General features: G+C 45.0%; 1 protein-coding gene across 1 annotated transcript in view; it reads left to right on the top strand.

The window, feature by feature from the left end:
- Positions 1 to 24483, top strand: part of LOC140202327 (lysoplasmalogenase TMEM86A-like) — a 37960-nt gene that overhangs the window by 5923 nt on the left and 7554 nt on the right. Inside the window, exon 2 of the mRNA XM_072267234.1 lies at positions 21481 to 21742. Within this exon, the coding sequence (XP_072123335.1) occupies positions 21481 to 21742 (262 nt within the window). The remainder of the gene's footprint in view (positions 1 to 21480; positions 21743 to 24483) is intronic.

Here is a 24483-nt window from a genome sequence, read left to right as displayed (position 1 = left end):
TGCACAGCCAGTGCAGAATGCAACTGTGGCCATTTCCCTCAATCATAAGTACACAACTTTAGATACTATTGAGGGGGTGACCGACCATGGGAGAGCAACACAGCGACCGGATCTCTGGCACTGAGCCTGGTGCTGTGGCTCAGAAGACCAGAGAGGTGAAGAGGACTGCAGTGTTGATAGGAGACTCCTTAGTCAGAGGAACAGAGACGAGGTTCTGTGGGTGCAATAGAGACACCTGGATGGTATCTTGCCTCCCTGATGCCAGGATCAGGGATATCTCGGATTGTGTCCATGGCATTTTCAATGGGGAGGGTGAGCAGCCAGAAGTCTTGGCATATTGGCACCAATGACATAGGTAGACAAGGTGAGGAGGTCCTGAAGAGAGATTTTAGGGAGCTGGGTAGAAAGCTGAGAAACAGGACCTCAGGGTAGTAATCTCTGCATTGATGCCTGTGCCATGTGCCAGTGAGGGTAAGAATAGGATGATTTGGCATGTGATGTGGGTACGTGGCCAAGTGGTTAAGGCACTGGACTAGCGACCTGAAGGTTGTGTGTTCAAGCCCCAGACAAGGCAGTGTGTTGTGTCCTTGAGCAAGGCACTTAACCACACAGTGCTCTGCGACGACACCGGTGCCAAGCTATATCAGCCCTTGCCCTTCCCTTGGACAACATCGGTGTCGTGGAGAGGGGAGACTTGCAGCATGGGCAACTGCCTGTCTTCCATACAACCTTGCCTAGGCCTGCGCCCTGGAGAGTGAAGACTTTCCAGGTGCAGATCCATGGTCTCGCAAGACTAAAGGATGCCTTTTTTTTTTGTTTTTGGCAGGTGAATGTATGGCTGAGGGATTGGTGCAGGGGGAAGGGGTTCAGATTTATGGATCATTGGGATCTCTTCTGGGGAAGGTATGACCTGTACAAAAGGGACAGGTTACACCTGAGCCCAAGGGCGTCCAATATCCTTGAGGGCAGGTTGGCTAGAGTTGTTCGGGTGGGTTTAAACTAATTTTGCAGGATGATGGGAACCAGAGTGATAGTGCGGAAGATGAGGTAGTTGGTTTACAAACAGAGGCAATGTGTGGTGAGACTCTTAGCAAGGAGAGGCTGATGATAGGGCAAAATTGCAGTCAACAGGATGAGTTGCAATGTAAAAGATGGACAAAATCAAAGAAGCTGAATACAGGACTGAAGGTGTTATATTTGAATGTGCACCCAATACGGAAATAGGTCGATGAACTTGAAGCACAGTTACAAATTGGCATGCATGGTGTTGTAGGCATCACTGAATCATGGCCGAAAGAAGATTGTGCTGGGAGCTTAACATCCAATGATACACTTGTATTGAAAGGACAGGCAGGAAGGCAGATGGGGTGGCGTGGCTCTGTTAGTAAAAAAATGAAATCAAATCATTAGGAAGAGGTGACATAGGGTCAAAAGATGTTGAATCATTGTGGATAGAGCTAAGGAACTGCAATTGTAAAAAGACCCTAATGGGAGTTGTATACAGACTGCCAAGCAGTAGTAAGGATGTGGCCTACAAATTACATTGGGAGATAGAAAATGCATGCCAAAATGGCAATGTTAAAATAGCCATAGGGGATTTCAATATGCAGGTAGATGTGGAAAATCAGGCTGGTGCAGGATTCCTTGAGGGGGAATTTCTAGAATGCCTACAAGATGGCTTTTTAGAACAGCTTGTGGTTGAGTCCACTAAGGGATCAGCTATTCTGAATTGGGAGTTGTACAATAAACTGGAATTGGTTAGAGAGCTTAAGGTAAAAGAACCCTTAGGGGAAAGAGATCATAACAGGATTGAATTTACCCTGAAGTTTGAGAAGGAGAAGCTAAAGTCAGATGTATCAGTATTACAGTAGAGTACAGGGAATTACAGAGGCATGAGAAAAGAGTTGGTCCGAATTGATTGGAAAAGGACACTGGCAAGGATGATGGCAGAGCAGCAATGGCTGGAATTTCTGTAAGCAATTTGGGAGGCACAGGATATATATAATCCCAAAGAGGAAGGAGTATTCTAAAGACAAGATGACACAACCGCGGGTAACAAGAGAAATCAAAGAGAGGGCATACAATAGAGCAAAAATTAGTGGAAAGTTAGTGGATTGGAAAACTTTTAAATACCAAATAAAAAAAATAATTAAGGTAAAGATGGAATACAAAAGTAAGCTAGCCAATAATATTAAAGAGGATACCAAAAGTTTCTTCAGATACATAAAGTGTAAAAGAAAGGCAAGAGTGGATATTAGACCACAGGAAAACAATACTGGAGAGGTAGTAATGGGGGACAAGGAAATGGAAGATAAACTGGTAAGTACTTTGCATCAGTCTTCGCTGTGGAAGACACTAGCAGTATGGTGGAAGTTCCAGATGTCAGTGGTCATGAAGTATATGAAGCTACCATTACTAGGGAGAAGGTTCTTGGGAAACTGAAATGTCTAAAGTTAGATAAGTCACCTAGACCAGATGGACTACACCCAAGGGTTCTAAAAGAGGCGGCTGAAGAGATTGTGGAGGCATTAGTAATTATCTTTCAAGAATCACTGGATTCTGGAATGGTTCCAGAAGACTGGAAAACTGTAAATGTCTCTCCACTATTCAAGAAGGGAGAAAGGCAGAAGAAAGGAAATTAAAGGCCTCTTAGTCTGACCTCAGTGATCGGGAAGATGTTGGAGTCGATTGTTAAGGATGTTGTTTTGGGGTACTTGGAGGCACATGATAAAATAAGCCATTGTCAGCATGGTTTCCTCAAGGGAAAATCTTGCCTGACAAATCTGTTAGAATTCTTTGAAGAAATAACAAGCAGGATAGATAAAAGATAATTGGTTGATGTGTTCTTGAATTTTCAAAAGGCCTTTGACAAGGTGCCACACATGAGGCTGCTTAACAAGCTATGAACCCATGGTATTACAGGAAAGATTCTAGCATGGATAAAGCAATGGCTGATTGGCAGGAGGCAAAGAGTGGGAATAAAGAGAGCCTTTTCTGGTTGGCTGCCGGTAACTAATGGTGTTCATTGGGGGTCTGTGTTGGGTCTGATTCTTTTTACATTATACTGTATGTCAATGACTGAATGACGGAATTGATGGCTTTGTTGCAAAGTTTGCAGGCGATTCAACGATAGGTGGAGGGGATAGGTGGATAGGTAGTTTTGAGGAAGTAGAGAGTACAGAAGGAATTAGACAGATTAGCAAAATAGACAAATAAGTGGCAGATGGAATACAGTGTTGGGAAGTCCATAGTCATGCACTTTAGTAGAAGAAATGGAAAGGTTATTTTCTAAATGAAGAGAAAGTACTAAAATCTGAGGTACAAAGGAACTTGGGAGTCCTTGTGCAGGAATCCCTAAATGTTAATTTGTAGATTGAGTCTGTGGTGAGGAAGGCAAATGCAATGTTAGCATTCATTTCCAGAGGACTAGAATATAAAAACAAGGATGTAATGTTGAGACTTTATAAAGCACTGGTGAAGCCTCACTTGGAGTATTGTGAGCAGTTTTGGGTCCGTTATCGTAGAAAGGATGAACTGAAACTGGAAAGGGTTTGGAGGAGGTTCACAAAAATGATTCCGGGATTAAATGGCTTGTCATATGCAGAGCATTTGATGGCTCTGGGGCTGTCTTCACTACGATTCAGAAGAATGAGGGGTGACCTAATTGAAATCTATCGAACGATCAAAGGCCTTGATGGAGTGGATGTGGAGAGGATGTTTCCTATGATGGGAGAGTCTAAGACCAGGGGACACAGCCTCAGGATAGAGGGGCGTCCTTTTAGAATGGAGATGAGAAGGGATTTCTTTAGCCAGAGAGTGGTGAATCTGTGGAATTCGTTGTCACAGGCAGCTGTGGAAGCCAAGAGTTTATGTATATTTAAGGCAGAGGTTGATAGTTTCTTGATTTGTCAGAGCATGAAGGGATGGGGGGTGCAGGAGATTAGGGCTGGGAGGAAAATGGATCAACCATGATGAAATGGCGTAGCAGACCTAATGGTTTATTTCTGTTTCTATACCTTAACGTCTTATGGTCTTATCATCTGACCCTACCAAAGCAATTCCTTTTGTCCTATCTGTACCCCCTCTCTCCCAGTCCACAGTTTAAAACTGATCTTTTGACTCTCTTCCTCATCTCTGACAGTCTTCAACCCGAAACCGGACTCATTAATTCTGTTTCTCTTTTCACAGAAGCTGCCTGACCTGCTGTGCATTTCCTGTTTATGTTTTAGAATTGCAACATCTGTGACTTATTTTCTATATTTAGCTAACGGTTGGAAATGAGAAGTCTACAGAGTACAACCTGAGGCAGGCTGTTCACATCTTTACCTGATCAGAGTGCAGTAGGAAGTACCAGCAGGTCACAATCTCCATCTATATAAGGCTGAATGGAAGTAATTTTTCATCCCAGGATGCTGGCACGGGGAATGTTGATTTACCAGGTTCCTTCAGGCACTCACTGGCTGGGTACAAATCATCCAATACACAAGGCAGATACTGTATAACATTACATGGAATTTTTCTGGTGTCCTGGACAAGTTTACAGGTCAGAGAGCGTTTCTGTCACCCGATATTCTTGGATTTGTGGCCCTTTGTGCAATAACAGCTTCCATGTGAGGCACAGAGTTTGTACAGAAGAGCTTGCTGGGGCTGCTTCGTAGGTAAGTCAGCACCTGTGGAATGAGAAACAAAGTTAACTTTCCAGATCAATAGTCTTTCATTGGAACTGGAAAAGTGACAACACAAGTGTGCTTTCAGTTACAGAGAGGGAGGATAGTGTAAATAATAAAGGGGATATCCGGTTTCCAACCTGTCCTTAAATTCACTCGGTCCATTTCTGACGTCTCTCTCCCCTTTCTTGATCTTGGTCTCCATCTTTGGAGAGGGACTGTTTACTGATATCTTTTATAAACTCCCACAACGATCTTGACAATACCTTTTCACACATAGTCTCTTGTAAAAATGCTATTCCCCCTTCTCAGTTCCTCCACCTCCTCCACCTGTATCTGTTCTGGTGATGAATCTTCCCTTTCCAGAATATCTGAGATGCCCTCCTTTCTCAGAGAACAGGGTGCTGACCTCGCCTGCATCCCCTCCATTCCCCAGACATCTGCGCTTACCATGTCTTCTTGCGCTGTAACAGGGATCCAGCTCCCCTTGACCTTACCGTCTACCACTTGAGCCTCCGCATCTGGCACATCATTCTCCGCAAGCTCCACCATCCTTAATCAGATCTCACCACTAAACACACCTTTCCCTCCCTCCCCACCACTGCCTGTTTTCTGTCGGGATTGCTCTCTCCACGATTCCCTTTTCCCTTTGTCCCTCCCCACTGACCTCCCAGTGATCTCTGCAAGCGACACAAATGCTACACCTGCCCGTTCACTTCCTCCCCTGACCACCATTCAGCGCCCCAAACAGTTCCTCCAGGTGAGGCAATATTTCGAATTCATCTACTAGTGGGGCCTCCTGTACACAGGTGAAACCCAACATAGATTGGGGGTCCGGATTGTAGGGGACCTTCACCCCATCTGTAACAGGGAGGATTTCCCATTGCCCAGCAATTTAATTCTACTCCCCATTCCCATTCCAACATGTTAGCCCATGGCCTCCTCGTCCGCCACGATGAGGCCACTCTCAGGTTGGAGGAGCGACACCTCATATTCTGCCTGGGTAGTCTCCAACATGATGGCATGAACATCAATTTATTCCCCCCCAGCCCTTCTCTCATTTCCCATTCCTCATTTTGGCTCCCCTCTTGGCCCTTCTCTTTTTCTCACCTGCCTATCACCTCCCACTGGTGCCCGTCCTCCTTCCCTTTCTCCTACGGTCCACTCTCTTCTAAAATATTCCTTCTTCCTGAGCCTTTATCTTTTCCACCTATCACTCCCAGCTTCTCACTTCACACTTTCCCCCTCCTTCTTATTCCAGCTTCTTCCCCCTTCCTTTCCAGTCCTGGTGAGGGGTCACCGCCTGAACTGCCAATTGTTTATTCCTCCCCAGAGATGATACCTTACCTGCTGAGTTCCTCCAGCTGGCCTTCATCCATCAGCAAACTGAGCAGAGGAGCTAGGGCAGGTTTATATGATGTTGCTGAGGTCACACTTGCAGAACCATGCAGGGTTTTGATTACTTTGTTACAGGAAAGACATGGTTAAACTGGAAAGAGTGCAGAAAAGATTTATGAGAATGTTGCCAGGTCTAGAGGGCATGAGTTATAGGGAGAGCTTGGCCAGGCTAGTTTTTTTTATTCCTTGGAACAGAGGAGACTGAGGGCTGACCTTAGTGGATCAGTAGAGCTACTAGGACTTGATGTTTCGATCCCTATGGTAAGTCGGCACTCTCAATGTTGGCAGCAGGTTTGGAGTGGTGACAAGGAGGGAGGGTAGGTATGTCATCGGGGTCATCAGGTGGGCACCCTCCTTCTTTGACGCTTCGTTGATAAGCCCACGACATCTCCAGAGGGTTCAATGGTGCTACCTGGTGTCCCAGATACACCCCCCTCAGTTCCATACCCTCCTGTCTTCATCTTGCAGCCCAGTTGTTGTCTTTCCTTTTAATTCAAGTCCAATTGCTGCTTTCTTCTACTGCATTTGACAAGGACTTGATTGCTTGTTGAAGGGAGTGACCCCTCACCCCCATCTTCTTCAATAGACTGGTCGTAGATGTAACAACGAATCCCCTGAATCCCACTTCTACATGGAAAATCTTGGTCTTCCAGCCGTTCTAGGCAGCTTCAGTTGCCAGTTCAGAGTTAGAGAGGTGTTTAAAACCACAAGAGACATAGATAAGGTGGAAAGTAATAGTCTTCTCCCGAGGGTAGGGAAGTCAAAAACTAGGGGTCATAGGGTTATGGTGAGAATGGAATGATTTAAAGGGGACTTGAGGGACAAGATTTTCCCTTGGAGGGTAAGGAGGAGAGGAAGTGGTTGAGGCAGATTAAATAGAAGCATGGAGCGGAAGGGATTGGAGATGAGCTGAGCGGACACAGTGGTTGGCATGGTCTGGTTGGGCCGAAGGGCCTGTAGTTACATTGTATTGCTCTATGACTCTCCAAGTCAAGGGTGTATCTAAAGGAGCCCAGACTATGACTGCCTTTTTGTGGGGTAAATGAAAGAACATAGACCGTAGAAATCTACAGCACACTACAGGCCCTTTGGCCCACAATGTTGTGCTGACCATGTAACCTACTCTAGAAACTGTCTAGAATTACCCTACCGCACAGCCCTCTATTTTTCTAAGCTCCATGTACCTATCTAAAAGTCTCTTAAAAGACCCTATCATATCCACTTCAACCACAGTTGCTGGCAGTGCATTCCACGCAGCCACCACTCTCTGTGTGAAAGACTTAGCCCTGACATCCCATCTGTACCTACTTCCAAGCACCTTAAAACTATGTCCCCTCATGTTAGCCATTTCAGCCCTGGGAAAAAGCCTCTGACTATCCACACGATCAATGCCTCTCATCATCTTGTACACCTCTATCAGGTCGCCTCTCATCCTCCGTCACTCCAAGGAGAAAAGGCCAAGTTCACTCAACCTATTCTCATAAGGCATGCTCCCCAAACCAGGCAACATTCTTGTAAAACAAGGAAAGCATCTTTGTTTCAGCTCTATGTCAACACCCTTACTCATTCCAATTTACTGTTGCTGGTTTCTGCACTGGTACATAATTTGAAATTTGAACTTTTCATGACCTTTGCTACCTGCGTCCACCCTGAACTCACTGTCATGTGATCTGTACCAGCCTCTTCTCTTTCCTGACTTCCATCAGAGACCTATGTCCCTTATCAGTGAACGCCATCCCACAGCTGTCTCATCGAGAGTCCTCCCACCCAACTTCAGCTAAGGACTCATTTCCCCTCAGTTTTCCCAGTTTCTCGGTCTCCATTATATTCATTCTGATGATAAGATTTTCCACACCAGCACTTCTGCCGTATCTTCCTGCTTCCTTTCTATTGGAGTCACGATGAAAGGTCTCAGCCCAAAGTAGGGACTGTTTATTCTCCTCTATAGATGTTGCCTGACACTCTGAGTTCTTCCAGCAGCTTGCATGTGCTGACCCATTCCATCACCATTGTCTCTAACAATGTCTTCTCTGATTCTTTCATTTCTGCTCCCACCCAGATCAAGGATGGATTTTCTTGTCCTCATCTTCTGCTCTTCCCCCAGTCTCTACATTTGATAGGTTATCCTCTGCCCTTTTTGCCACCCTTGAGGAGATTTCTCTGCCAGACATATCCTCACCTCTCCTTTCGACATTCCAAATGGCTCTGCAAAGGGAACCACTTTGCCAAGCTCCATATGCTGTGCCCCACCAGGACTTCCCAGTTTCCAGGCATTTTAATTCAACTTCCCATTCCCACTGTCACATGACTGTCCTCAAACTCCTCCACTGTCAAGTCGAGATTAAATGAAAATTACAGAAACAGCGCCTTATATTCCACATGGGCAGTCTCCAATCTGATGGCATGAGCATTGAATTCTCAAACTTCTTACCACATTATCATTCAGATCATTGATATGGATGACAAACATAAATGGACCCAGCAGCGATCCCTGCAGCACCCCTCTAATCACAGACCTCAAATCAGAGGGACAACCACCTACCACCACTCTCTGACTTCTCCCACAAAAACAACGTCCAATCCAAATTACTACCTTATCTTGAATGCCAAGTGACTAAACCTTCTTGACTAACTTCCCACAAGGACCTTGTCAAATGCCTTGCTGAAGTCCACGTAGGCAACATCCACTGCCTTGCCTTCTAGTTAACTTCCTTGCAAAACTCTATGAAATCTCTGCTAGAGTCCCTGCACATTCAGCACTTGCCTCCCACAGGGTCCAAGGGACATTTTGACAGGCGCTGGGGTTTATCCACTCTAATTTGCTTCAAGACTGAAAATTCCTCCTTCTCTGTAATCTATATAAGGCCCGTGACCTTACTGCTGCTTTGCCTCCATTCCATGTCCATCTCCTGAGTGAATACAGATGCAAAAAAATCCATTTAAAATCTCCCTAACCTCTTTTGGCTCCACCATAGTTAACAATTCTGATCTTCCAGAGGACCAATTTTGTTCCTTGCAATAATCTTAGTCTTAACATATCTGTAGAATCCCTTAGGATTCTCCCTCACCTTGTCCGCTAGGGCAACCTCATGCCTTCTTTTAGCCTTCCTGGTTTCCTTCTTAGTATTCTCTTGCATTTTTTAAACTCCATAAGCACCTCATGGACATGGAGACGATGCTTCCTATTGTGGGAGAGTCTATGACCAGAAGCCTCTGTCAAGGATGTCACTTTAGAACGTAGCTGAGGAGGAATTTCCTTAAGCAGAGGGTGGTGAATCTGTGGAATTCAATGTTACAGATAGCTGTGGAGGCTAAGTCATTGAGTATATTTAAAGCGGAGGTTGATATGTTCTTGAGTAGTCAGGGCATCTAAGGTTATGGCGAGAAGTCAGGAGAATGGGGTTGAGAGTGATAATAAATTAGCCATGAGGGAATGGTGGAGCAGATTAGATGGGCTGAATAGCCTCCTTCTGTTCCTATGTCTTTTGGTCTTATTGTCTATTTTTCCAGATGAAGGGTCTCGACCCAAAATGTTGACATCCCATTTCCCTCCAAAGTTCTGCCTGATCCGCTGAGTTCCTCCAGTGCTTTGCTTGGTGATCATTCCTTCTTCTATCTCACCTAACTATGTAGTTTCCCCAAAACTACAGGAGATTCAATACCATCTTTTCAACTCTTCCTTTCCCTCCACCCAGGCATCCTCTTTCAAATGAGTGGACCTGCACCTGCTGGTCACAATGTGATCTTCTTTACAAATTATATTGAGTAGGTCCGGTACCTGCAGATCACCCCCATTCCATCAAGGTTAATCTGGGGCTTCTTGTCACTTTAGTTCTCCAGTTCACTCAACACGTTGACTTCTCGACCTTTGACCTCCTGCACTTTCCCAATGAATTGAAATCAGATCCAGAATCAGGTTTATGATCACCGAGATACGTTATGAAATTTGTTGTTTCATGGCAGCTGTGTAGTGCAGTATATAGAAAATTACCCTGTTACATTAAGAAATATGTTAGAAATTAATTATGCAAAAAGAGAGCTAAATAATGAGGTAATGTTCACGGACCATTCATAAATCTGATGTCAAATTGTTCCTGAAGCACTGAGTGTGCTTCTTCAGGCTCCTGTACCTCTTCCCTGATGATAGTCATAGGAAGAGGGTATGTCCTGGGTGGTGGGGGTCCTCATTGATGGACATTGCCTTTTGAAGATGTCCTCAGTGGTGGGGGTTAATACTGGTGATGGAGCTGGTTGAGTCTACAACCACCTGCAGCTTTCTGAACCCAAAGTAAGCTCAAATGCCTGCCGCCATCATCGGCCTTCAAACTTCACAGCCTAACAAGCTTTTTTCAGTTGTTACCGAGGATTTTAACCACACAAACCTAAAAACAGTTCCACTTACAGTAAACCCTATCAATGCGTTGACTTTGGTACCAGAGGAGAAAACACATTGGACTTACAGCAAATTCTATCAATGTGTTGACTTTGGTACTAGAGGAGAAAACACATTGGACTTAGCATATACCAACATCCATGAGGCATACAAGACTAGACCCCTCCCCCAGCCTGGATACGCCGATCACCATAAGTCCATAATACATTGGAGCAGAATTAGGCCATTCAGCCCATCGAGTTTGCTCTGCCATTCTGTCATGGCTAATCCCAGATCCCACTCAACCCCATACACCTGCCTTCTCTCCATAACCTTCGGTGCCCTGACCAATCAGGAAAGTATCAATTTTTGCTTTAAATATACCCGCAGTCTTGGCCTCCGGAGCAGTCAGTGGCAGAGTATTCCATAAATTCACTACTCTCTGGCTAAAAAAAAAAATCCTCCTTACCTCTGTTCTAAAAGGTCATCCCTCAATTTTTGAGGCTGTGCCCTCTAGTTTTGGATACCCCTATCCTCTCCACATTCACCTTATCTAGTCCTTTCAACATTCGGTAGGTTTCAATGAGAGCCGCACACATTCTTCTAAGTTCCTATGAGTACAGGCTCAAAACTGCCAAATGCTCCTTGTATGTTAACCCCTTCATTCCCAGAATCATCCTCATGAAACTCCTCTGGACCCTCTCCAATGACAACACATCCTTTCAGAGATAAAGGGCCCACAATACGCCAGGTGCAGTCTGATAGTGTCTTATAAAGCCTCAGCATTATCTCCTTGTTTTTGTATTCTATTCCCCTTGAAATAAATGGCAACACATATCTGTTATGCTCATCTCTGCTAAAACGTGCCACACCAGTTTGCAATGAGATCTGACCCCTTCGGCCAGAAGGAGCCACCTTGGCATTACAGGGCTGTTTTGAACACACTGACTCGTGGAAGCAGCTACCTATGGTCATCATATCGCCATTGAAGAACACACAGGATCTGTGATCTGTTGCATGGTGAAAGACATTGATGACATCAATGTCATTAAATCCATTACTATTCAGGCCAATCAGAAGCCACTCTGACAAAACGGGACCACACCCAGAAAATCTATAGCTACTTCTGTGACCCCAGGGACATATGGTGCATGTGGTAGGGAATTCAGGCCATGACGGACTGCTAGATTACCCTGAAAGTCAATGACAGTGATGCCTTTCTTCCTGACGGGCTGAATGTCTTCTGTGCACGTTTTGATGCACTAAATGATGCGCTGGAGAGAAAGGCCCCTCCTCCCCCGAGGAGCAGGCACTGTGAACTGCTGAGGTGAGGAAGGCGGAAGCCAGGGTTAACCCACGCAAAGCTGCAGGACCTGGCGTGAGCTCAGAGACTGTGCAGCCCAGCAGGCAGATCACGCTAAGCACTGGTGCCCCCTAGGGCTGGATGTTCAGCCCCCTGCTTTTGACATTACTAGTGCAGAACTGTACAATCCTAACCACATCATTAAGTTTGCAGACAACAGAACAGTGGTTGGCCTCATCAGCAGCAATGACGAAACAGCTTCCAGGGAGGAGGTAGAGCAGCTTGTGGACTGGTGTAAGCACAACGACACGAGTCTTAATGTGGTCAGGACGAAAGAGATGGCTGCGGACTTCAGGAAGACGCACAGGCTGACCACTCCCTACTGCATATCAATGGCTTCTCCATGGAGGGAATCAGTGAGTCAGGCATGCACAGTACTGACAGTCTTACCTGGTCTCTCTACACAACCTCTTTAGCCCGGAGAGAACAGCAGCATGTCCACTTCCAGAGGAAACTGTGGCAGGTGAGCATCCCCCCTCTCTCGCCACATTCTACTGATGCATCATCAAGAGCGTCACTGCCTGGTACGGGAATTGCAGCGCATCAGATCGCAAGATAGTGAGGACCGCTGAAAACATCACTGGGGTCTCCCTTCCCCTCCCCACTGTTCAGGACGTATATCAGAAGCACTTCATACGCAGTGCCTCCATCCTTCCCACGAGCTCTTTGGCCTCCTGCCACCGGGCAGGAGACACCATTGCACATGAACCAGAACTTGCAGGCTGGGTAGCAGCTCCTTCCCTCAGGCCGTTAGATTTCTTAGCAACCTGCTGCCACCACCACCCCCAACTCCACTTCCCAAATCACAGACACACTCTGTCACTTTTTCATCTTTTATTGCTGCTGTCTCACACATAATATGATTCCTGCTCTTATTATAATAGTGCCAGTAACATTATACTGTCTCTCACAAACATGCACCTCGCTCTTTACATCAACCTGTCGATCTCCAGGCTGTGCCATTTGGGGACTCGTGCCGATATTATTCTGTGATCGTAACTCTTTGTGCTGCGTGTGACTCTGTGTATTGTGTTTTTCATCCTGGCCCCAGAGGAACAAAGTTTCAGTTAACAGTGTGTGGCTGAATGGCATTGAGTTTGAAATGAACCAGATGGAGGGTCCTGACTGGAAATCCTGACTGTTCGTTTCCATCTCCAGATGCTGCCTAGCCCACTGTTCCTCCAGTAGTTTGAGTTTTGCTTGAAGCAGTGAGGCATGTCGATTTCTGTTTAGATGTGTTATAGCTCCGGAGACTCAATGCTGAATTGGAAAGTTCCAGCCTTGACTCTGTGTGTCAGAAGTGGCTGGATCTGATGTGGGGGTCATCATCCTGTAAACGTAACCCACTCTTTCTCTCTCCACAGATGTTGTGTGATCTGCTAAATCATTCCAGCATCCCCTTTTTACCTAGGTTTCCAGCAGCTCTCTCTCATGGTTACACACGTCCTTTGTTTATTTTGTACTTATTTTGTTGATACAGCACAACAACAGGACCTTCTGGTCCAACGAATTGGTGCCACCCAGTTACACCCCGACCAATTAAGTTACTGACCCGTAAATCCTTGTGACATGGCAGGAAACTGAGGAAACTGGAGAACCTGGAGTAAACTGGGGAGACGTACAAGCCCTTTACAGACAATGGTGGGAATTGAACCCGGGTCGCTGGCGCTCTACAGCGTTACACTAACCGCTACGCTAACGTTCCGGCCCAATTTGATTCCCTTCCGAACGCCCTCAGTTCACACCTGTCCCGGCAGGTGAGCTCGGATGAACCAGGTGGCAGTAGTTTCACCTGGGTAATCATGGTCTCCACACCTTGCATTCTGTTCTCTTCACCTTTCCCTCCTCTTTGCAGCTGAGTTCTGATGGCAGGGCATTGTTAACTCTCTCTCCCCACAGAGGCTAGCGGACCTACTGGGTACATTCTGGATTTTTATTTTTGCTTTTATTTCAGATCTTTTGCATTTTATTTATTTAGAGATACAGCAAGGAACAGGCCCTTCTGGCCCTTTGGGCTATGCCGTCCAGCAACCCTTGACAACCCTGATTTAATCCTAACCCAATCACGGGACAATTTTACGATGACCATTTAACTTGCCCGGTATGCCTTTGGACTGTGGGGGGGGGATAGCGGAGCACCTGGAAGAAACCCACGGGGAAGACGAAGAGTAACACCGCTGGCTGGTGGCGCAGTGAGATCAGCGCCGGACTCCGGAGTGAAGGTTCCCGAGTTCGAATCCAGGTTGGGCCACCCCCGAGCACGCTTTCCATCCGTGCCGGGTAGAGTGTCGAACTAGCCGCTCAGCCTCGTAAAAAGTACAAGGGTCGAGTCAGGAACGTTCAGATCGTGACCCGGTTAATCCTGACACCACGTGCCAGACAAGAATGGCTGAATGTCTGGTACAACATGCTTAAAAAAAAACTCCTTACAGAGGCAGGAAAGTAGGTGAGACTAGAACTAAAGGACATAGCCTCAGGCTTCCGGGGAGTAGATTTGGGATGGAGATGAGGAGGAACTGCTTTTCCCAGGGAGTGGTGAATTTGTGGAATTCTCTGCTCAATGAAGCAGTGGAGGCTACCTCAGTAAATATACTTAGGGCAAGTTTGGATAGATTTTTTGCATAGTGAGGGAATTAAAGGGTTATGGGGAAAAGGCAGGTAGGTGGAAATGAGTCCATGGTCAGATCAGCCATGATCTTATTGAATGGTGGGGCAGGCTCGACGGGCCAGATGGCCGACTCCTGCTCCTATTTCTTATGTTCTTATGACATCAGGATTGAAGGCTGAACTCCAATGCATCGAGCTGTAATAATGACGTGCTAACCACTATGCTACTGTGGTGTCCCACCTTTAGTTTTTTAGCTTTTGTAGCCACCTCTGTGTCCTAAAAATACAGACCCAAAATACAAAAGAAGAAATTGGACTGGATAGATGGGATTATTTTCCCAGTTCATTATTCTTTATATGTTCTATCTGAACCATTCCAAGCCTTTATTCATGAGATTCTTGAACAACACAGCTTGACACATACTTTTCGTCCCCTTGTCTGATGATCTCCCTGAAGCTGCTTTGTCTTGTTCAATTTAGTCCTGTCAAGTGAAGGGTGACAACGTCTGATAACTGCGGGGCACGGCACATGATCAATAAGGGCTAGAACAGAGAGGGGGAATCGAAATGAGCACAGGAATTGTGACAGCAGGCTGTGAAGCAGGCAGGGTGACATCTTTGCATTTGAGTGATTTCTCTGTTAGGTCATTACCGACCGGACTGCTCATTGGCTCGGCACTTCGGCATTGTCAAAAATTATGAATGACCACCAGCCGACTTCACAGCTTGAAGTTTGCCTCGTCTCTTAAAGGGGAGGTGCACCATGCTATGGCAATCGGAATTGGTTGAATATCGTCACGTACCAAGGCGCAGTGAAAAGCTTGCCTTGCATACCGTTTAGATCAAATCATGCGCAATGAGTTGATGTACAAGGAGGTGAAACCGCCACAAAATGCAGAAAAACGTGTAACAGCTGCAGGGAAAGTGCAGTGCAGGTAGACAAGAAAGCGCAAGATCACAAATGAGGTAGGTTACGTTGAGATACATAGGGCGCCAGGGTAGCGTAGTGGTTCTGGAGTTCAGAGTTCAACTCCAGCGCCGTCCGTAAGGAGTCTTTGTCCATCCTGCCCGTGGGATGCGTGAGTTTTCCCCGGGCACTCCAGTTTCCTACCGCAGTCCAAAGACGTTCTTAACTGGTCATTGTAGGTTAGGGTTAATCAGGGCTGCGGGGTTGCTGGAGCGATGCAGCTCACAGGACTAGGAAGGCCGACTCCGCGCTGTATCACTAAGCAAATCAATAAATTGTGATGTCAAGAGCCCCCCTTATCATACTGGGGGCTTGTAACAATGAGGAAGAGCAGTCCTTCCTAGAGCCTGGAGGCACCCGCTGTCAGGCTCCGCACCAGAGCCAAGTGCTGGCTTCTTATCAGTGATATATGCTGTGAAATTTGTTTGTGCAACACCAAAACAATTACTGTAAGTTGCAACAAAAATCAAGATAAATAAATGTTTTAAAAGGGGGATAACGAGATAGTTCAGAATCAGGTTTATTATCACCGGCATGTGACATGAAATTTGTTAGCTTAGCAGCAGCAGTTCAATACAATACGTAACACAGATGAGAAAAAAATAATAAACAAAATAAAAATAATATTTAATAAATAAGTCAATTACAGTATATGTATATTGAATAGATTTTTTAAAAATGCAAAAAACAGAAATACTGTATATTAAAAAAGTGAGGTAGTGTTCATGGGTTCAATGTCCATTTAGGAATCGGATGGCAGAGGGGAAGAAGCTGTTCCTGAATCACTGAGTGTGTGCCTTCAGTCTTCTGTACCTCCTACCTGATGGTAACAGTGAGAAAAGGGCATGCCCTGGGTGCTGGAGGTCCTTAGTAATGGATGCTGTCTTTCTGAGACACCACTCCCTGAAGATGTCCTGGGTACTTTGTAGGCTAGTGCCCAAGATGGAGCTGACTAGATTTACAACCCTCTGCAGCTTCATTCGGTCCTGTGCAGTAGCCCCTCCATACCAGACAGTGATGCAGCCTGTCAGAATGCTCTCCACAGTACAACTATAGATATTTTTGAGTGTATTTGTTGACATGCCAGATCTCTTCAAACTCCTAATGAAGAATAGCCGCTGTCTTGCCTTCTTTATAACTACATTGATATGTTGGGACCAGGTTAGATCTTCAGAGATTTTGACACCCAGGGACTTGAAGCTGCTCACTCTCTCCACTTCTGATCCCTCTATGAGGATTGGTATGTGTTCCCTCGTCTTGCCCTTCCTGAAGTCCACAATCAGCTCTTTCGTCTCACTGATGTTGAGTGCCAGGTTGTTGCTGCGGCACCATTCTGCTAGTTGGCATATCTCACTCCTGTACACCCGCTCGTCACTACCTGAGATTCTATGGGTTCAGAGACTGCTCAGAAATCTAACAGTGGAGGGGGAAGAAGCTGTTCCTGAAATGCTGAGTGTGGGTCCTGTACTTCCCTGATGGTAGTAACGAGAACAGGGCATGTCCCAGATGGTGAGGGTTCTTAATGTTGACTTTACTTTAAATACAGCACTGAGTCACGTCATCTACAGACATTCTCTGATGACTCAGCAACAGTTGGGTGTATAAAGGGAGGACGGGAGGATGAATACAGGGCCCTGGCGGAGGACTTTGTCAAATGGTGCAAGCTGAATCATCTGCAGCTCAGCATCAGTAAGACAAAGGAGACGGTGATGGACTTCAGGAAGACGAAGCCTGCACTGTTCCCTGTTACTATTGATGGTGAGGACATAGATGTAGTGTGAGGGTACACCTGGATGACAGACTTGAGTGGAGCACCAACACAGTGGCTGTGTACAAGAAGGGCCATTTGGAGTATAGAGGCCTCTCCTTCACATGTTTTACCCGTCTATTATTACCAGTACAATCTTTTATGTGGTGGTGTGCTGGGGCAATGGCATCCACATGGGTAATGCCAACAGGCTCAATAAACTGATTAGAAAGGTTGTCTGTTATAGGAGTCAAACTGGCCACACCGGAGACTGTGGCAGAACAGAGGACTCTACTGGCAATTCTGGACAATGTTTCTCACCCTCTGCATGCCACCTCGTCTGTTACTAAAAGTGCTCCTCTGTTCAGCCAAGCAGCCAATGACCAGTCCTCTCCCTTGGCATCTCTGAGAGCCTTATGCACGTCATACCTTGATTTTGTGTAGAGGTCAAGGACACCTGATTTGAGTGCTGCAGTTGGGGGTGGATTCCCTCCATTCATCCATGATATTTGGTTTGGGAACACCCGGCCTTCTTTGGGATGCACTCGCTAATAAAGTCTGTGATGGCGGTGATCTAGCCTGGCCGCCAAGTCTATGACTAGTCTGTTGGCTCTAAGCAGTCACGCAGAAGTTCACCCGTGTCCCCAGACCAGCACTGTAATGACCTTCAGTACTGGGTTCTCCCACTTCAGTTTCTGTTTGCAGGGAGAAGGAGCACAACATGGTGGTCTGATTTACCAAAGTGTGGATGGAGGATGGCTCGGTAGGCATCTTTGATGGTTTTATAGCAATTGAGGGTGTTTAGGCCCCTGGTGGGACAGGGATCACGCTGGTGGTGTTTTGGTAACACACTCTTGAAGTTGGTCTGGTTGATGATCATGTCCTCTGGCTATCCTGCTTCAAGGCAGTGACCACAGGATATAATCCGCTTCATGTCCATTTGAGGTGGGATGTGAACTGCTGTCAGGATAGTGCCAGCGAACTCCCGTGGCAGGTCGCGTGGGCAGCACTTGGTTTCAGATATTCCAAAAGGGGTGAGCAGCAGCCAGCAGCCCAAGGAGTTGATTAAGAAGCAGAAGTAATTACCGGGAATTTGTGCAGGAAGTGGACCACACATGGGGATCTGTAACGAGTGATCCTTCAGGAAGTAGGCTCAGTATCTGCTGAATAACTACACTGAAGCTTTGATGGGAAAGCTGAAAAGGGGGGAGAGATCTCCCATATCTGCATGAGGTCCTTTTGCTGACCTGTGGGTGGTCAAGGAGAGGGGTCTTCAATTTTCATGTTCTACCGGCTGCACCTCTAGCCACAGACACCACTCCGTTTACAGGACTCCCATCACACGGTTGTGATGGTTAATGTATTTTGCCGATGCGGTGATGATTAGTGACAGAGCGAAGGTCGATGGAAGAGGGAACCTGTGGTAATTCTGATGAATGGGGAAATCCCATGTGCTTGAGTTGAGGGGTCCATATATGCACCATTTCTTTTTCTCTTCCCCTCCTCAGTTGACAATTAGAGTTGAGAATCTGTCCGTCCCACAACGTGAGGGAGTAAAAATCTTTGCGTTATGACTGTTGCGACGTACAGGCGTGTGAATTTAAAAGTCTAATGGCTTGTAGAAAGAAGCCGTCTGTAGCCTGTTGGTCCTGGCTTTAGTGCTGCGGTAGTGTTGGCCAGACGGAAGCAGCTGAAACAGTTCCTGGTTAGGGTGACTGGTGTCCCCGGTGATCTTCCGGGCCTTCTTTCTGCACCTGCTGCTGTAAATGTCCTCAGCGGAGGGAAGTTCACATCCACGGATGCTCTGGGCTGTCCGTACCACTCTCTGCAGTGCCCAGTGATCAAGGTTGGTGCAGCTCCCGTACCAGGCGGTGATACAGACAGTCAGGATTCTCTCAATGGTGCCCCTGTAGAAGGTCTTGAGGATTTGGGGGCCCATGTCGAACTTCTTCAGTCACCTGAGGTGGAGGAGATGCTGTGTGCTTTCTTCTTATTCCTTCAAATAGGGCAGACTGGGGTCACTTTTGCGCTAAATGTGTGCTCAGTCATGTGCAGCTTAAGGGCAGGTTGAGTTGAACTTGGAGATGGAGTCTAGGCATCAAACCTGTACCACACTCTACCTGGCATTTGGCACTGTGTAGTTACGGCTTTAAGTTCCTCTGCATACACATCACCGAGGACCTCACGTGGTCTGTACATACCAGCTGTGTGGTGAAAAAGGCACAACAGCACCTCTTTCACCTCAGACAGTTGAGGAAGTTTGGTATGGGGCCCCCAAATCCTAAGAACTTTCTACAGGGGCACAATTGAGAGCATCCTGACTGGCTGCATCACTGCCTGGTATGGGAACTGTACTTCCCTCAATCGCAGGACTCTGCAGAGAGTGGTGTGGACAGCCCAGCGCATCTGTACATGTGAACTTCCCACTATTCAGGACATTTACAGAGACAGGTGTGTAAAAAGGGCCCATACGATCATTGGGGACCCAAGTCACCCCAACCGCAAACTGTTCCAGCTGCTATCATCTGGGAAATGGTACCACAGCATAAAAGCCAGGACCAGCTTCTTCCACCAGGCCATCAGACTGATTAACTCACGCTGACACAACTGTATTTCTATGTTATATTGACTGTCCTGTTGTACATACTATTTATTATAAATTACTATAATTGCACATTTAGACGGAGACGTAACGGAAAGATTTTTACTCGTCATGTATATGAAGGATATAAGTAATAAAGTCAATTCAATGTTCACTGCAGGCATAACATAGTCAGGGAGTATGATGGCAGTCTGATTGCATCAGAGCTGAGCGTCGAGCAGCAGCTTGATGCCGGTGACAAAATCACGGATGATGATAACAATGATTTGGATGAATCACTGGCAGAACGACTGTGAGGTTTGACAGAGTTGTTCCCTGAGAGATTATGAAATGCCTCAAACTGTTCACTGATGTTTCCCAAGGAGCTCTACAGATTCACTTGGTTGGCCCTGCGACCTTTAAGTTGTTCTGCACCAGCTGGATGCTCACTGTACACTTTAAATGGTGATATGGGGTCCATCACAAATCCCATTTTGTACCTTAGCTCAAAATTAGGTCCTAGTTTGTTGCTTTGAACAGCTAAACTCACTCTCGCTGTTTCAAATGTAATAAATTCCAGTATCCTGGAGTAAGTATCTTAGTGAGACACAGATCATTGGTCCTGGTTTGATCTCAGTAACTCCAACTTAGTAATGAAACAATGCCATGGAGGTGTAGCGGTTATCGTGATGCAATTACAGCTTGGGGTGGTCCAGAATTCATGGTTCGATTACAGCACCGTTCTGTAAGGAGCTTGTCCATTCTCTCCGAGACCGCGTGGGTTTCCTCTGGGAGCTCTGGTTTCCTCCTACAGTCCAAAGACGCGCTGTCTGTTAATTGGTCGTTGTAATTTGGCTTGTGATTAGGCTAGCGCTAAATAGGTGGGCTGCTGCATGGCGAGGCTCGTGAAGAGCCAGCTCCACGCTGTTTCTCTAAATGAAACAAATATGTGAGAGTGGGCTGGATCATGGGCAGCCAGGCCCCTGAGCTGGATCAACAAGATGGCGCTATGCTAAGCTTGTCTATCACGAACTGAGCACTAAAGTGGAAAGGAGTAGGAGTGAAGCTTAGTCACAACAAGATGAACTAAAGTGGTGAACAATGGAAAGATGAAGAACCATTGGCATTATTGGTATTAAAGCAAATGGACGATTGTAACATCCAACAGTTCTATTCTTCAGTAAATCTCAGAATGCGAATGTTGTTTATACAATATGCCGGGTCTTGAGGACGTGAGTTATAGGGAAAGCTTGAATGGGTCCTAATCTGTTTATTCCCTGTTGTGTAAGAGAATGAGGGGGAGTTTTGATAGATGTTTACATAATTATGAGGGGTGTGGATAGGGCTAATGCAAGCAGTCTTTTTCCACTTAGGTTGGGTGAGACTACAACTAGAGGTCATAGGTTAAGGGTAAAAGGTGAAACATTTAAGGGGCACCCGAGGGGGAATCTCTTCACTCAGAGGGTGATGAGAGTGTGGAGCGAGCTGCCAGCACTAATGGTGGATGCACGCTCAATTATAACATTGAAGAGAAGTTTGGATAAGTACATGGACAGAGGGATATGGAGAGTCCTGGAGTGGGTCAATGGGACTAGGCAAAGCAATAGCTATTGTATAGAATAATAGCTATAGATTGACATGGACTAGATGGACAAAGATCCCAGTTTCAGTGCTGGGTGGCTCTGTAACTCTATGACTATTTGGACCCATGTATCAAAATATCAGAAACTGACAAAATAATTACCTCTAAATCTAACAATTCCTTTTCCTCACTGAAGGTCCTAAAGGAGTTATTCAAGTTGGTGCCCTTCTTGCTGAGTGTCTGCATTTACTTCGTGCTGGTGCCACAATCGTCCTGTCCGATATGGCTGAAAGCTTTTCTGAAATGCTTACCAATCCTGTTCCTGTGCATGTATATATTGACCCTTGGAAAACATGTGTCCACACACTCCAAGGCTCCAAAGCTCCTTGCTGGCCTCCTGCTTTCAGCAGCTGGAGATATTTTCCGCACACTGTCTGCACACCAGTACCACGTTCACGGTAAGTGTGGCAAGCTGCCGAAAGGCCTGTGGATGTAAAGAATACTGATAGATATTTAAGCGTTTGCAACGCCGTTGCTTTTGATACCAGATCTCCAAAGAGGGTAAGTAAAGTGTCAGCTGGCCTTGCTAGTAACAGGGATGGAAGAAGTCAGCTTTGATAGTCAGAGCCAAGGTCAAGGGATTTGTCATATGCCTAAGTACACGTACCCACAGGCACAATGGAAAAGTTGCAGCAGGACAAGAGGCAAATAACATCATTCTCATAGGAAACCCACATAAACAACTCTTCATCTACAAATGTGAACTGATGGTATGAGGTGCTGAAAACAATGACAGCAATTGTACGATTTTATTTTATTGATTTTTTAAAATTTCTTTTTTTAAAAGAATTCTACAGTGAAGCTACAAAGAAGAACCCAACAACAAAATGGAGATTTATACAGTGCAAAACAAACAAATCCAATATAATTCATAACAGTAAGAAAAAAAAGCACCCAAAAGAGAATTATGTAAAGTTAATATCCACCCCAACCTCCCACTGAAAAAGGAAACCAGGCCAACCACTTTACATATATAAAAAAAATCAATCAGAACATTCAACCCCAGAGAACCGTAAATATATGTAGGAAAAAAAATATAATGCTGACTACCAAAAGTATAATATAATTCATAACAAAAAACTATATAACTTTCAAGAAAAAAAAGCTGAAAGTAGGGGATTGTAGCATACTGAAAAAAACGGATAAACTTATCCTAAAGAAGAGTTATGAAATTATTCAAGAAAAGATCCCCACACCTTATGAAACTTTATGTCTGAATTAAGAAGTGAATAATTAATCTTTTCAAGGTCTAAACAGGCCATAATATCACTAAGCCATTGAGCATGAGGGGGTGGGGCAGCATCTTTCCATCTAAGAAGAACCAACCGTCTAGCCAAAAGAGAAGCAAAAGATAATGTTCGTCATTTAGTCAGACTCAATTGCATAGTTACTTCACCCAAGGTGCCAAAAAGAGCAACCAGAGGGTTAGGTTCTAAATGACACTTAAGAATATAAGATAGGGTTAAAAAAACTTCTTTCTCCAGAATTTCTCAAGACTAGGACAGGTCCAATACATATGAATAAGGGAAGCCTCAGCCCCTTTATACTTACCACAAACAGGACTAATGTCTGGATAAAACCGCGATAATTTTGTTTTAGACATATGAGCCCTGTGTACAACCTTAAACTGCAAAAGGCAGTGGCAAGCACATAGAGAGGTTGAGTTGACTGACTTAAGAATTAAATCCTAAACCGCAACGGATAAGGAGATATTTAGATCTTGTTCCCAGGCAGTTCTGATTTTATCAAAAGGGGCACGCCTCAAAATCACTAACATATCCTGAATGGCCGATATTAAACCTTTACCCAATGAGTTGGTACAAAGAAACAAATCCAGAACATTTCTCTCAGACATCTCAGGAAAGTTTGATATCAAAGGGTTAATGAAATGTCGAATTTGAAGATATCTAAAGAAATGGGTATAAGGTAGATTAAACTTTACAGACAGTTGTTGAAACGTTGCAAAACGGTTATCTGTAAAAAGATCTTCAAAGTGCCTAATACCCTTTCTATGCCAATCGTAAAATGTTGAATCCCGCATAGAAGGTAGGAAAAGATAAAATAGGGCTAGAAAGAGAAAAACGATGAAGACCATCAAATTTTCTGAACTGAGCCCAGATTCTTAAAGTATGTCTAATAAGAGGATTAACAATAAGTCTAGGTAAATGACAAGGAAGTGCAGAACCAAGGAGTGCAGGAATTGGAAGATCCTTAGTAGAGTTCAACTCCATTGCCACCCATTTTAGGCAGTCAGACTTATTATGGAAGAAAGACCAAAAAATAAGACAACGAATATTGGCTGCCCAATAATATAAACGAAAATTAGGCAAGGCCGTACCACCTTCCTTTTTCGATTTTTGAAGATGAGCTTTATTAAGTCTAGGGCGTTTCCCCTGCCATAGATAAGGGGAAATAATAGAATCTAACCCATCGAAAAAAGCTTTAGAAATAAAAATTGGTAGAGACTGAAATAAATACAAACATTTAGGAAGGATATACATTTTAATAACACTAATACGACCTACAAGAGACATAGACAAGGGTGACCAAACCTGAATCTTTTTCAAGAAAAGTCAAACTCTGTTTTGTAGAGTTTAGGAGATTGGTAAAATTTTCTTGAAAAAGGTTCTTAAAGTTCCTTGTTACTGTAATGCCAAGATAAGTGAATTGATTATTAACAACTTTAAAAGGAAGGTCCTGAAATACTAAAGTTTGTGCTTCTCTGTTGATTGGAAAGAGTTCACTCTTATGTAAATTAAGTTTAAACCAGAGAGTTGACTAAATATATTAAGAAGTGAAAACATTGAGGGTAAAGAGGTAGTTGGGTTTGATATAAAAAGTAAAAGATTGTCAGCATAAAGGGAAACACCTCCCCTTCAAATCCCCATTAATTCAGCACAGCTATGAAACGCAACGGCAAGTCGCTCTACAGCCAAATCGAAGTTACTCTTAAAGGGACTTAAAGGGCAACCTTGGCGAGTGCCGCCTTTAAGACTGAAAGACTGGGTTAGCTGAGAGTTGGTCAAAATGGAAGCAGTAGGACATGAATATAGCAATTCAAACAATTTAAAAATCTAAAACTTACTTTGCAAAGGAGGATTTATAATGGGATTCTTCACATAAGAAAAATAATTGGCAG

The sequence above is a fragment of the Mobula birostris genome, chromosome 8, assembly GCF_030028105.1.
Source record: "Mobula birostris isolate sMobBir1 chromosome 8, sMobBir1.hap1, whole genome shotgun sequence".
NCBI lineage: Eukaryota > Metazoa > Chordata > Chondrichthyes > Myliobatiformes > Myliobatidae > Mobula > Mobula birostris.
Note: the sequence above shows the minus strand (reverse complement) of the source record. Positions and strands in the feature narration are given on the sequence as shown.